The 15,088-nt window shown below is 38.0% G+C and overlaps 1 protein-coding gene across 4 annotated transcripts in view; it reads right to left on the reverse strand.

Moving 5' to 3' along the window:
• Positions 1 to 15,088, reverse strand: part of ptprt (protein tyrosine phosphatase receptor type T) — a 313,011-nt gene that overhangs the window by 49,775 nt on the left and 248,148 nt on the right. For all 4 annotated transcript variants that reach the window (XM_039612110.1, XM_039612109.1, XM_039612108.1 and 1 more), the window contains 3 exons: positions 6,735 to 6,827; positions 6,123 to 6,232; positions 2,492 to 2,579 (listed from right to left, as the gene is read on the reverse strand). In XM_039612110.1, the coding sequence (XP_039468044.1) occupies positions 2,492 to 2,579; positions 6,123 to 6,232; positions 6,735 to 6,827 (291 nt within the window). The remainder of the gene's footprint in view (positions 1 to 2,491; positions 2,580 to 6,122; positions 6,233 to 6,734; positions 6,828 to 15,088) is intronic.

The raw sequence follows: 15,088 nt of genomic DNA on the forward strand, positions 1-15,088 counted from the left end.
TCATCAAGGATTGAAATAAATCCCTCTGCAAATTCAGAGTTATTTTTTTACATGTGTATCAGACTTACCAAAGACGGGGATATGAGTTTTAGTCGACTTTGATATTGTGTTATTAAAAAAGGGGGGGCTGGCGATATGCCAAAAGATGGTTTTCTTTCTGCATAAACTTAAAATCAAAATTCAAAATTAATTTTTTCTTTTAAAGATTATAAGCCTTTCCCCAATAATTTAGCATATATGAGCAAGAGCATCCAACAAAAGAAAAGCACCAATAGTGAGTTCATTATCCTTTCGCTTTATTATTGCAATGATAACAAGATAGCAGCACTTGCAATTGTTTCATGTTGTGTTATTTGGAAATTCTGAACAAAACAAAATGACACAAGTAAAATAAGGGACATGCTTACAATATCATAAAATATAAAATGGTGAAAGTGCCAGTGCAACACTGCCTTCTTCCAAGAGATTGATCTTAATAGTGTTAAAAAGGCATAAATGTTCCAAGGCTAGCAAGTGTTTTCATTTATAATCAAGCTATGTTGCATCCACACACTGACAAAGGTGACCAAAAATATAAAAAATAAAAAAGCTATCATAGATGTTGAGTTTAAAAAAGACATGCTAAGAATCCAAGAAGATTATTCTGCCTGACCAGAGAAACTGTAAGTATGTGACTGATAAATCTGATATTGGCTTACACAAAAAAGCTTTTTTTTCCCAAGTCTTTTTTTTGGCGAAGCAGATGTTGGAAAAAAAATCATTTAAGTTGAAGTCCTATATTAACATGCAATCTTAAGTTTTTTTGTTTTTGTCTTTATTCCCCCATTAATTTAAATGGTTCTGCTTTCAGAAATCACTGTTTCAGTATAATTACAGTAGCGTATCATAAGTAGCATTTCTTAAAAGTGGTCTGGTCAGTGTGTTGACCCAAGTGGACCCAAGGCCAGTTCAAAACCAAGTCACCAGATAACTCCATCCATTATCACCCATGGGTATGTCATCCATTCCATCGATGACATACCCAAAGTTTGGTGGAGTGAGGAATACTTGTTCATAGGTCTGATTGTCTGATTGTTGAGGTTTCTTTATATTATTGTGGGGTCTTTACTTTACAATATAAAGCTCCGTGAGATGACTGTTGTTGTGATTTGACGCTATGAAAATATAACTGAATTGACTTAAAAAAAGTTAAAGGACACTTTAAGGGCATATGCAGCCCCATAAATATGGACTTGAGTTCTGCGTCTAAAGGAGGCTGTCCTCCTTCATACTGCAGCATATTTTTGTACCAGTTTGTCTTCCTAATAATTTTAAATATGATGAAAACGTGCTATTGATGTTATTCACACGGTTTTGATGATGATGCATTTCAGCTATAAACAGAACCTCACAGCAGCCATAGAGGGAAGAGAATTTTGTGGCAATGCTTTAATACATCAAGCACACTCAATGCCATTAGTTTCACAGAGACAACTATTTGTTCAGATGTTTTGTTTCTATTTTTGTTTAATGCATGCATGAGCCAATCCAAAAGTGATCACAGGAGACCAGTTCCCAAAGTGGGAACTACAGGGGACCCATAGAAGCCTGGCTCCTCTGCAAGTTACCCCTGAAAATATGACTTATGAAGTTCTGTGAATTATAAATATTAACAATAGTCTCCTTCATCACCATGTATTTATATTTACTTGTATATTATGTATATAGTAAATATAAATATATATATAGTATTGTAAAACTTTCTGTCACAAGTCACTGTGGTGCTGTGTGTACAGCAGTGTGTACTTTTTATCTGATTTCATAGAATTTATAGAATTCATATTATTACTCAGGGCTTAATTTATAAATCAGGTGCTCTTATACCACAGAGAGAGTTCTGGTGGGCTAGGAGAGAGAAAAATTGATGGAATGAAAAACAAACAAAGCAAGACATACGCTGGCTTATTAATCAAATCGAGCCAAAACGCTATCATGCAGAATTTATTATCATTATCATTATTATTATTATATACTTACAAGTGCGCAAGTAGCAGAGATCTGCTCTGAAATTCACTGGAGTACACGTGTATGAGTGTGAGCAAGGTGTGTGAGGTGGAGCCGCAAGGTTGAATGTTTGATATTAGTATTTTACCAAATGGTTCATAAATGAAATCCTGTGGTTACAAATGAAACACAGCACACCAAACTAATGTGAAGCTTCAGGCTGGACAGTTAACGGAGAAACGTATTTGTACTGTAGAAAAATCCAACTGAAGAGACGGTTACATATTTAAGCCAATATTCAAACCAAATTAGTCACTCAAAACAAACACCACAGTAAAAATGACTAAAATAAATAAATTAAAATAAGCAGTATCAAATAAAGACTAAAATAAACCACACTAAACCTCATAAGGCGAGATTACAGTTCAAACTTTACTAAATGCGTAACACAGCCACATTCAGCAAAAAGTACTGCAGGAGTATTCATTCCTGTCATTGCAGTACTCACAAGCGATGATGTTGCCATAGCGATTCTTGTTGCGGTTCTCATCCTTCTTGGCTGTTTCCCAGGGTGCTGTCTGTCCCTCTGCCAGGGCCTAAACATACACATGTCCACATGCATGTGCAGACAGATAGACAGACAGATAGACACACACACACACACACACACACACACACACACACACACACACACACACACACACAAATAGTTTCATATTCAAGTATGAACACACAGAAATATGCAAGCACATATGGTCTGACGCCTAGAGCTTGTATACTGACACATGGGCTGGCAGAAGTTGAAACAGTAAAATGAATATGAATATATTTAATATAAAACAATCAACAGTCCGTGGCTTAAACATAACTACACTCTCACAGAAAAAAAAGGATAAAGGCAGTGATTATTATGTGTCAACCTGGATGTACCAAAGTTAGACTTTCCAGTCAGTAAACATACCACAGAACTTCTGGTTAGATATTTTCTAATGGCATAATACCAGATTTATCAGTCCCAACTGGATCACTACTTTGGCCAGGTAACTGTTCTGCCAAATTTCAGCTAAATATGAGATATCTAATCAACAGACCAACAGACAGGGTTGAAAACATAACCTCATTCCAGCTTTATTGGCTGAGGTAATCTGCTTAAATTCCTACACTGAATTAAAAAAAGCAACTACCAGCAAGCTGCAACTTTACAGAAGAGGGATTTTTTTTACTTGTTTTTGGATTTTTGGGGGTCTTTTTTTAATATTTGAAATCAAAATGCACAGGTAAATAGAATAAAAGCTGAAAAAAAAGACAAAAACTTTGAGTTCATTGTTCTGCTGCTTTGGTCTGAAAGACATTATCCTTTCAGCCCTTTGCTGGAGGAGAGAAGACAGATTGTTCTTACTCCCTGCTGTGATGCTGGCCTATGTGACAAACCTTGCAAACATGGCAAGGACAAAATGTGTATGTGTGTGTGGGTGTGCTTGTCATTGCATTCGTGCATTCTCATTACTCATTTGTCTATGCAAACTTTTGATGAAATATTTGTATGTGTGAATGTGTACTATGATTTATTGAAAATGTGTGTGTGTCTCTGTCTGCGCGTAAACATGTATAAGATCACTCTCAAGCTTGTGTAAAGCAACCAAACCCCAACTCCCAAAGGCTGCCATATGGACACTGAACTATTTTAGAATAATCCGTACTGGTCATTCATATGGGCACACAAACACACACAAACACACATTCTCACTACAGGGACAAGAGGACAGTCCTTTTTTAGTCCATTAACAGCTTAAGAACAGACAACAGCATTCACTTTTGAACAGCGTTATGACCTATATACACAGACATGCACACACACACACACACTACACAATACAAACACATTGTGACAGAAAGACAAACACCTAAACTTGTTGCTCCGTCAAGCAGAAAATGGATTGTTTCAAGTGGCATATGTGTCTGAGTCCAATATGTGTGTCTGTGCATGTGTGTGAGAATGCGTGTGTGTGTGGACTGTAAGTAGGACTTTCCACTGTTGCATAGTTCATGTTTATTTACCAAAAAGACAGAAAATTGTGTTGTCCTCTAATGTTAGTTAGAAGCTCCATGTGTGATAGCATGAGAAAGCAACAGAGTGAGACTGTGCGTGTGTGCATGTGTAAGAGAGAGAGAACATTTGCATGAGGTGTGGATTGGCTGTATTTTCTTGACCTGAAAACATAACACAGTTTTAATCAGACTCTTCTTATTTGAATTCTATTGCTGATTGGGATTATTAGTATTTTGTATAAAATCACTGAGTGGGTGGACCACACACACACAGTCTCTGTTGCACTGCTGAGTGGGTGCTTTAGGTTTTTCTGCAGTAAGAGTTCAATTAAATAAAATATTCCATTTACAAGATAATTATGGCGGAATTAATTATTAACACTTTTGATCTGCATCATCCAAAAACTCTCCACCGAAGTAGGGGTACTATATATTTTTGGACTACATTACATGAAGGGTAAAGATATAATGGCTAGTTAACTCGTCCACCCTATGAGGTGTCAAACAATGTGGAATATTACTTTAGAAGTAAAAGGTGTAATCCCAGTGAGGAGCTAAATGTTGACAGTGTGGCTTCTGTTGGTGTTAGTGGGGTTAATGGGTTTCAACAATGGAGGTCACATCTCATGCAGAGACAAGGACAGGAAAGCTCCATATGGGTTGCGGTGACAGATGAAGACACACGCGTACACGGACACACACACAAACACACGCACACCCAAAATACTATGCATAGACAGCTGGAGAGAAATTGTCTGGGTTTAGTAGCTTCCTCTAGAAAACTCAATTTGCTATAGACTCTATAAGTTGTTGTGACATTTAAATAACAGGAAACACACATTAAAAGGGACATTGTCTTTTAAAACAACCTCAAAAGTAAATCCTACCTCTGATGAAATGACTTAAAAAGTTAGAGGTGGGGCCCTCTATACTGTCTAGTGTCTCAGTTTAATCTCTGAGATTAAATAGATAGAGCTGGTAGCTACCAGCTCTTTTTCTCTCTCCCCCACTCTCTCTCTGATGCACACACACAGAGGCATACACACATTCAACAATAAATCACATTTGCTCTCCCCTGAAACGTATCAGTGGGTTTAAACCAAAATGACAGGAAGCAAATGAAAATATAACGTACGGTATCACGGAGGGACAATTTTCAACACGCATGCAGAGTCGGTAATAGAAAATATTCATTCTTATGAGAGTGGGAGGTTGAAGGAGATAGAGGAAAAACAGAGTCTCTCTCATGGCTTTTCAAAGATTTATTTCTAGTGACAGAGATGAGGCAAATGAAGGGAAAATAAAATAAAGACAGTAAGGAAGAATAGATTGGTAGTGGAATAAATGAATGAAATCTGGGAATCTGGATTTGGGAGTAAAATGAGGGTATGGCAGAGCGCCAGTGACAAAGAATGATTATGAAAATGTCTATATGTGATAAACTGTGCTCTAAACAAACAGTCGGCAGAGACAGACAGATAATGCACCACTCGTGTATGAAGAGACCGCACAACAGAATGTCATTAAAAGAGAACTGATGGCAAAAAGTGAGGAACAGAAGTGAAAGAAAATGGTAAAAATTAAAGCATGGATGGTATTTCAAAGCAGAGCAATAAAGGAAAGACTGATAGTTTGAGTAAAAGAAAACTAAAGAAAAACTTGCTGAAAATGTAAGAGAAAAGATAAGGCATTGGTTTTTCGCTAAGTAAAAAAAAGAAAAAGAAAAAACTCATTAAAAAGAATAGCAGCAGCAAACGCAAAGAAAAAAGTTTACTACAGCGTCTGCTTGTTCAATTTTCAAATATTGATGAGATGAAGAGTTAATAATTGATAGCTTGCCTTTGCATTAAACTAAATTCAATCTCACACTCTCATTCAGGAACAAAAAAAAGACCAACACACAGTTGTTGCACAACTTGGCAGCAACAACAGTAAGAGAACATTTAAGGCTACCCATGAAAAAGCGGCCACTCATATTCCCAATTTACTGCTAAACTGCTACTGCTAAGCTATAGCTATAGACCTTTGACATTATTACTAATAGAAGCATTACTGTCACTCTCAGTATAAGTTCCTGTGTGTGTGTTCACCTCATATTCCTCCTTAAAACCATAGCCTTGGCCACATTTCATCTGGGTGATGTGTTGGAGGAGGTCTGCTACTCGAATAGCTGGTTGAAACTGGCCTGCCTGGAACTGACCTGGAGGAACAGAAACGTTTTACAGAGAGAGAGAAAAATGAGCGCATAAACACAAAGATGAATAAGTACGTGGGAAGGTGAGTGGGTGGATGAATGGATTAATGCAAGGATCCTGAAACTTGTTCTACCAAATTGCATTTCACTCTTTATGAAGTTCATTCATTCTGATTCTGAGAAATTCCGATCCATTCTCTAAATTACCAACCCATGCTCAATGAACAAAAACTTACTCAAAAAAAATTACTCAAAAAAACTAAACGGAACACACAGAACCAGAGCTACTGCTTAACAACTCCTTAACTCCTAGACGACTACATGGCTGTTTTTTCCTCCTTTTTTTGGTCTTTTTAAAATCGGAAATATATAGTATGTTTTACAAATTGTCAAATATGTACATGGCTGTGAAAACATCTTTTTTTTCGTATTTACCTGATATGTCAAAGTTATACCTCCAAACAAAGAAAGGGACCACCTAACTGACTATTTAAAACTGTCCACATACCACTCTGGTAGGAGATCTCCACCGACTCGCATCCTCCATAGGGAAAACTCTGCAGGGTCAAAGAAGGCTGGGAAAGGGAAGGCTGGCTACTATCTGTTAGAGAGAGAGAGCCATAGATAGGAGTGAGACGGACAGAGATATTAGCAACATTTACACCAAGCACAGACATTCTGCCCTGTACCATATGTAGACACTTAAAAAACAATCATTCCTCCTTTAAGTGACAAGTTATGAAGTAAAGGTGTTAAGTAACTTATCCTTAATTGGTGAACAGAATGCTAGGACACTTAAATTAAACATCTGTCCTCATTAGGGGTAATGACAGAACTGATTGGATGAATGTGTGGAGTCTAATAGTGAGCACAGGTGGAGGGATAAATGAGAGTTCAGGGGACTGAGCTGTGACTGGAACAAAAAACCCAAAACAATTTATATTTTCAGGTTGGGCATAATACATTTGCAAGGATGTGGGAACCTAAAACATAGCTGTTGTATTCATTTTTCACTAAAATAAACAACCAGAATGCCCCGGTGTGACTGCTTAATGGAACCTTTATTTGTTTTCAGCAGTTACTTCCTCTTTTTAGAGCTTTACAAGTCACCTTTTGCACCTCAGCCAACCAAGTAAAATGTGATATTTTCTCAAAGGGAAAATTTACAAATAGACAAAACAGAAAGACACCAAAAGAGGGAGCAAAGAGAGAAGAATCTACAAACCCAACTCGGGAAACGTTGGGAAAGTTGAATAAAAACAGAACGCAAAGATCTGCAAATTTCATAAATTCACAAAACGTATCAGATGTTTCAACTGTGGCATTTTACTATTTTGTGAAAAGTACTTGCTCATTGTAAATTTGATGGCAACAACATCTCGATTTAGGTTTCCCACTGTCCCGACTCTTTTGGAATTGGGGTTGCATGTAAACTGAGTAAAAACCAACAGTAAGAGGAGTAGAGTACGAAAAAAAGAGAAGAAAGAAACTGAATTTGTTTTAAAGTTGTGTGACGTCTGTGTCAGATTATCCAAGCTGTGAAATATTCTCACCATAGCTTTAATAAATAAACATTTTGTTGAGTGATGGGGTAAACATGGCTTATATGCCGATACTTTCAGTCTCAACTATGCTGTCTCACTTTTGTGGGTTGTAATGTGAAACGGCAGGACTCTTCTTTTTCTGGCTGCTCCCTTTAGGGGTCACCACAGCGGCTCATCTTCCTCCATCATCCTATCCCTACCATCCTCTCTGTCACACCAGCCCTCTGCATATCCTCTACAACCAGGAGCCTGCTTTGAGGCCTTGCTCTTCTTGTCCTGCCTGGCAGCTCCATATGCAACATTTTTGTTCAATATATCCACTTTCCCTTCTCTGCACATGTACAACCCATCTCAGTCTGATATACTAATTTCTGAGTTTTCAACTCTTTGTTAGTGCCACTGTCTCTAAACCATAAATGATTACATGTCTCTCTACCATCTTGTAAAACTTCACTTTCACTCTTATCCTTCTGTCACAAATAACCCCCAATAACCTCTCTACCCAATCCATCCTGCCTAGCACCCTTCTTCACCTCTCTTGTGAGTTGCTTCGGACGGCTGACCCCAAGTATTGACACTCATTTGCCTTGACTCTATTCTTTGCATGTACACATTTCCACTCGTCTCTTTCGCATTCACCCACATATATTCTTTCTTGCTTCGACTGACTTTTATTCCTCTTCATCAGTGCATACCTCCACCCCTTTCCACCTGTTCCCTACTGTAATTACAGATCACAATGTCATCTGCAAACATCAAAGTCCATGGAGACTCTTTCCTGACCTCATCTGTCAACTTGTCCATCACCGTAGCAAACAAGAAGGGACTCAGAGCAGAGCCATGTTATCCCACCCCCACCTTACACCTGTCTGTTACTCCAACCACACACCTCACCACTGTCTTGCTGTCCTCATCCATGTCCTGCACGACCCTCACATACTTCTCTGCCTTTGCACTTAATGATTTGCCGGCTGTGTTCCATTATGTTTTTTATGGCCATGTTTTGAATATGTTTTCTTGAAATAACTATGTGCATGTTAATGTTTCACTTTAAATTTAATAATAGTTTTAAGGTTTTCCAGAAACTAAATAATGAAGTCTGAACCTGCTGGACAGGTCTTTCACAAGGTCGTATTTGGGTATGCGTGCTCAGGACAAAATAAAAGGTGGTGAAACAAGAAGTCAGTCTGCAAAGTGTTTCAAAATAGCTGAGAAATTCTGTTGTTTGAAATAAAAGACCACAAGACACAATAAGAAGGTGACAAAATGATGGGGAATGAAAGAAGAGCTGTTGACTTGAGAAAAACACAGTGGTGGAGAAAATGGGAAAGGAGGCAGATGAGGGGGAAAGGTGAAAGAAAGACAGGCGTAAGGAGAGGAGGAAACAAGGAAAAAGGTCAGGACAGACAGACTGTCTGTTCGCAGAAACACAACTAGGGTGCACTACGCTTGCCTACTTTACACATTCATGCCAGAAAAGTCCAGTTGAGACTTTAGCACTTAAGTTAAATGTGACTTATACCTCTTTTTATTTTACATATTTAAGAAAAAAGATTAAAGTTACGGTAACTCTGTGGTTGAAATAATTCCCAAAGTTTCATAAGTAGCTCTAAAAAGAAGATTTTTGGTAGTCAGAAGTAAATAATTTCAGTAATCTCTAAATTCAGAGATCATTTCATCAGTTTGACACAATGACTTAACTTCAATATAATTGCATTTGAAAATATGAATAATAGTATTGGTACACTGGATTTTCTCCTGTCATGCACCCTGGGCATGATGTTCCTCTACGTAAGGAGAAATAGCTCATAGAGTATAGTCCATCTTGCAGTGCAGCTGAAAGGAAACACACAGTTGTTCAAGCTCATACTTTCAAGCACACCATATTTTCAAATACAATCGGTGTCTTCTTAGTTGTTTTTTTTGTAGCCACCATCCTGCTCTCTCATTTGTGTCTCTACAAGACACAAGAATATGTTTGTATGTTTTCTTAGTCTAGTCAGCCTAGTTTATGATAGCCAAACGTAGCAATTTTATCCATCGGGTTGCCTCTTAATCACCACACAAACAGACACACACAGTATGTTGCCAGTGAGTTAGTAAAATGTGTCCTCCCGGCCCCCAAAACAATACATGGAACCATACAAAAATACAACCAGCACAGGGGCCACATAAGTGTAAGTATCCACACAGAATACTTTTTTTTTTGGCTAAATAACTCCCAAGCATGAAGGTCATACATGTGCTGTTGATGTGTATAATTTGTATGCAAATATTAATGTTTTTATATACTGTAAATGGATGTGTATTTCAGTACTTGCTGTTTTGCATATGTGTGTGTGTGTGTGTGTGTGTGTGTGTGTGTGTGTGTGTGTGTGTGTGTGTGTGTGTGTAAGCGCATGCACGTGTGCGTACATGTTAAACTCACCAAGGTCAAATATGCATTAAGCCAGGCATGAAATAGAGTCATAGCAGTAGCTCCACAACACTGACTATGATGAAGACATCTCAATGCTAATGGGGAGATTTATTGACCCCACAGGCACAAGGTTGGATGTGTGTGACAGACAGATATAAGGACGGAGCTGGGTGTGCACAGCTAGTGTGTGTTGACAGTGTGAGAGAGAGGGATTGATTTGAGTAAGGTGTGTGTGAGTGCGTGTGTGTGTGTGAAGGCCGTTTATGCTGTCGGTGAGTGTGTATGTTAATGCAGTCCTTCATGCTTGGCAGTGTGCTATATAAAGTTCCCTCCTCCCACCCTGTGACTTTATTAAGACTCAGTTATGGATGACTTCGAGTCAAAGTATCACTGTGTTAGCACTTAACTCCATCTTCAAAACTAGTGTGCCCATCTTTCTACCGTTAAATCTATATTGTATACCCTTTTTCAAAGAGAGGCAAAATGTTCCCATTTAGCTCTGTAGTCTTCCAGGATTAAAAGCTTAGCCTTTTTGTTACAGTATATGTAATTAAATATCACAGGCATGACCACCACTATGTTCATCATATACTGCATATTATAAATTTAGATTGCTTTAAATTAAATCTCACAGTCAGTTATGATTTTTTGCATGGCCATGGTTTGGCCTCACAAAATTTACTGACATCCACAATATTTTTTTCAAAGTAATATAAAAGAAGTGGCTTTATTAGCAGCAACCGAATATCTGTATTTACAGAGAAATAAAAAATCTAATTCTGCTTTTATTCATTCGGCATGCATCGGCCAACACAGGCACAGTCACTGTAATTAGAGTAGTCAAACTATTATTCAAACGGAAATTGAAATTATGCTAAACAATACACACTATTAAAATATAACCATTATTTTCTACTTGGACATTTGTAGTTGGAAAGAAGTAGCAGACATGCCATTCTTGCTTTATTCTATCCCTATCTTAGTCCACTGTTCCGCATAACAACGTAATAATGCAACTCATTTTACATTCATTAAATACAGCATTTCATTTTAAATATGCCTACCATGATTCAATCGTTTTCTTCTAGCTACACATCCTAGCATGAAGAAACATCTGTTATATCAGGCATGTCTTTGTAAATGCACAGTTTCTTAAAATGCAAATAACACATTCTGCAAACATTACAGCATTAAAGGTCAAGAGCTGGAAACACTCTCGTGCAGCTTGGAGACCGAAATCTTAGCAGCGAACATTTAAAAAAAGTGAGAAAGCTGTGGCTGGTAAGTTTATCTCTCTAGTTCTCTTCCTCTTTCTGTCTTTCAATGAAGCACAAGGTCAAGTTCAACTCCATTTCACTGCTGCACAGCCTGGCCGGTGAAATTCTCTTCGGTATGGATGAAAAATTGCTCAGATATTTGAAACACATTATAGCCGGTAGAAGAACAGTAAGCCGTTAACATAAAAGATGGAAAATACAAGTGCAACTGAGCTGTCAAGGGGAGGAGGGATGAAATAGAAAGCAAAAAAATGATAGAAATGCAGACAGCAATCAGTGGATGAAAGAGTGGAAAATGAAAAGAAAGAGATCCCTTGAGCCCAAATATGTCTGCCAGTCAACAAACGATGTATAGTAAAATTGGCCTTGAAGGGAAGAGGGTACACATATGTTTGCCCAAAGGAGTCAGGTCTTTTACCATTACTTGCTGCTAAATGGCGCTAATATTTTTCAAAAGAACAGAAGACTTAATAAGTCTGGTCTTCGCCTATTAAAAAGCATAAATATAACACATGAGTTGATTATAGGCAACTGAATGCATCAATTGTGCTAGACTTTACCCATCTTATGATCTTGTTTACCACCTTAAAAAAAAAACACTTTACAGTATTTTTTTTCTTTTGGTTGACACAATGGCAGAGTGGTTAGCACTGCTGTTGTATAGTTTACATGTGTCCCTGTGCAGGTTTCCTCCTCCCACAGTCAAAAGGACAAGCATGTTAGGGTCAACTGCCAATTCCAAACTGGCTCTTGGTATGCATGCGAGAGTGTGTGGTTGCCTGCCTCTCTATGTTAGCTCTGTGATGGACTGGCAGTATTTCCATGCCTTTCACCTTATGACATGGCAAGTCTGTGGATGCATACTTTTTTAAAGCCTTAGTGGGTCTGAGTGATGAGCGACAAAGGATAAAAATGACAGGGGAGAAAAAAAATTAATATATTTCTTAGATAAGCATCATGTCATTAATTAAAGTACAGTTCGCTGATTGTGACTACAAAATCAGCTTAGAAGACTTTGAAATCCAGAAGAGAAGAGATGAAAAGAATGACAAAAAAACAAAAACGGAGAAGGAAAGGGAAATAAAGGGCGATAAATGACGGAAGAGAAAGAGCACCAGCAGAATATATATCTACTGAGGGTCACAGAGATCAACTGGTCTAGACAGTATCCCAGCAGTTTACCTCATTTCACCTCCCTTCTCATGACACAAGGCCAGAAATCACTTATTCACAAACTCCTCATAATTGTGTGTGTATGTGCACGAAAGCCTGCCTCTTTAGTCGAACAGAGATAAATGTGTGGGTGGGTGTTTGTTTGTACATGAGTTACTTAAACTGTGATCTGTGAAGTCAGCACACAGAATAGTCGGCTTCATGAGAATTTCTTATTTAACAAAAATTGAGTCTTATCTTATCAAGTTAGCAACTGAGAGAGAAAGAAACAGGTGGCCAGAAAGCTTCTCCTACTTCTCTTTCCAGAAAAAGGAGGATCAACTTCAGATCCTTGTTTGCTACAGTTCGCTGTGTACCGTTATTCAGTTTGTTAGTATTGATGACTTTTGCCTGATGTATTGAAATAAAAATTAAAGCTAATAATATGTGAGTTATATTAGTTAAATGTCTTCATTTCGAAGCTGTCAAAAATCACTTTTGTCAGTTACTCCTGATATAAGAAGAAACCACTACTAACAATAATATTATTACTAAAAATAATGAGCCAACACATTCTTGAATCCAGCCTACCAATCTGAAAACGCAATATGGCAGCAAAGAGGTTTGTTGGGGTTTTTTGTGATAAAACCAAATACAGATTTAATCTCACTGGGCCCTTTCTATGTGGAGTTTGCATGTTCTCCACATGTTTGCGTGGGTTCTCTCCAGGTACTCCAGTTTCCTCCCACAGTCCAAATACATGCAATTAGTGGGGTTAGGTTAATTGGTGACTATAAATTGCCCATAGCTGTGAATGTGAGTGCGAATGGTTGTCTGTATCTGTGTTAGACGTACCATCATTTTGTGACCTGTCCAGGGTGTACCCCCTGATCCTGATAAGGATAAGGGCTCCAGACACCTCAGCCTAGTTTACATGTCCTTATTTTTATCCGCACCCTTTGATCTTCAGAATGCCAAGAAAAATAAATAAAATAAAATAAATCCTGGAGATATTCCTACTATGCATTTTCCAAAGCTCATTTGCTCATTGCATGTTCATCTGAAACCTTTTTTTTTAATTTCACATTGGTATTTTTAGTATGTTCCTATACCCTTTCACACTAAGCCTTACTGAATGAAGAAAAAAAACTGAAAAGGATGCAAGTCATTAAAGCAAACTGAGCCAACTAACTGCCGAAAAGGTCTGGTATGCTGGGTTTAGCTGTGGCTCCCCAGTCAAAAGGAAGTATGTCTGAGAGACCAGCAGACTTGAGTATAAGCTGTGTAAGCAGGCAGTCAAGATGTGGCTGAAAAAGAGCACAGAGGTTCAATCTGCCTTAAGAGCATAAGGTTTAGAAAAGCTTTCTCTCAACCCTGCACTCACCTTCAATTACCCAGCAGTGCCACATTATGGCCAAACAAAATGACTACCATTAGCCATAATCACCTTACATGCAGCCTGATGCTATGCTGAACTGGACTGGGAAAATAATTGGCCCTCAGTAATATGGTTGAAAAAAAAAAAAAAAAAGAAGAGATATTTCCAATACGAGCAGGGCTGTGGATAGAAAATATGTGCTCTTTGCACAGGTGGTAACTCTGGACGATCATCAACTTTCATTGTGCCAGCAGCACGGTTGCTGTTAAGTGTTTTACTTACTTGCACTGCAAAATATTTTTTGGGGAAATGTCACGTCAACAAGGTCTTTGGACTGAATCGGTTATTTCAGTAAAATATGCACTGAAAAAAAATCAAGGATTCTCATCTTTTCATTATGTTAGTTTGCTCAAAATCTTTTCAGCACTTTTCCTGCGTATCATTTTTTTGAACAAAGATGTCCTTCACTTGTATGTATTGGCCCTTTTCAATCACAGCAGCTTTTTAAGGGACCTTAAATTGTTCGTTAAAATGGAAGAACCTAGCTCTAAACTTAAACCCCATAAAGTACGGAACAAAGTAAAAGTCCAGGTGTTAAAAATATGTTAGGTACACACTGTTCTCAACAAAATCTACATTACACATTGTAATGAGCCTTACTATACAGTAAGAGTAGAAAAGGTACTGATAAAAAATACCCCAAAACCTGACATATTTACAGTTACCTATAGTAATGTGCTACTTCCACCAGGGCCAAAAAGGTGTCCTCCGGTCATCTTTTAACCACTAAGGCTGTGCTGTACCCTGATCATGATTTAGGGGAGCAAATTAATATACTGAACAAATGATCCGTTTTAATGCACTTCTGCCTTCAGTCAAATTCAGTCAAAGCCTTTTGAAGCTGTAGCCTTCTGTTGATTTGAGTTTTCCCAACTTTAAGGTTTTTAAAGGCAAGCAGGAATATGCAAAGGGGAATTTAAATTACAGATTTTTATTGTCTTTTTCTTGAGCTCCTATGCGTCTGTGTTTGTCATAGTATTTGTGCAACTGTGTGTACCTAATTAACCGCAGAAAGCTCCTGATCCATGGAAA

The sequence above is a fragment of the Oreochromis aureus genome, linkage group 5 (assembly GCF_013358895.1).
Source record: "Oreochromis aureus strain Israel breed Guangdong linkage group 5, ZZ_aureus, whole genome shotgun sequence".
Lineage (NCBI taxonomy): Eukaryota > Metazoa > Chordata > Actinopteri > Cichliformes > Cichlidae > Oreochromis > Oreochromis aureus.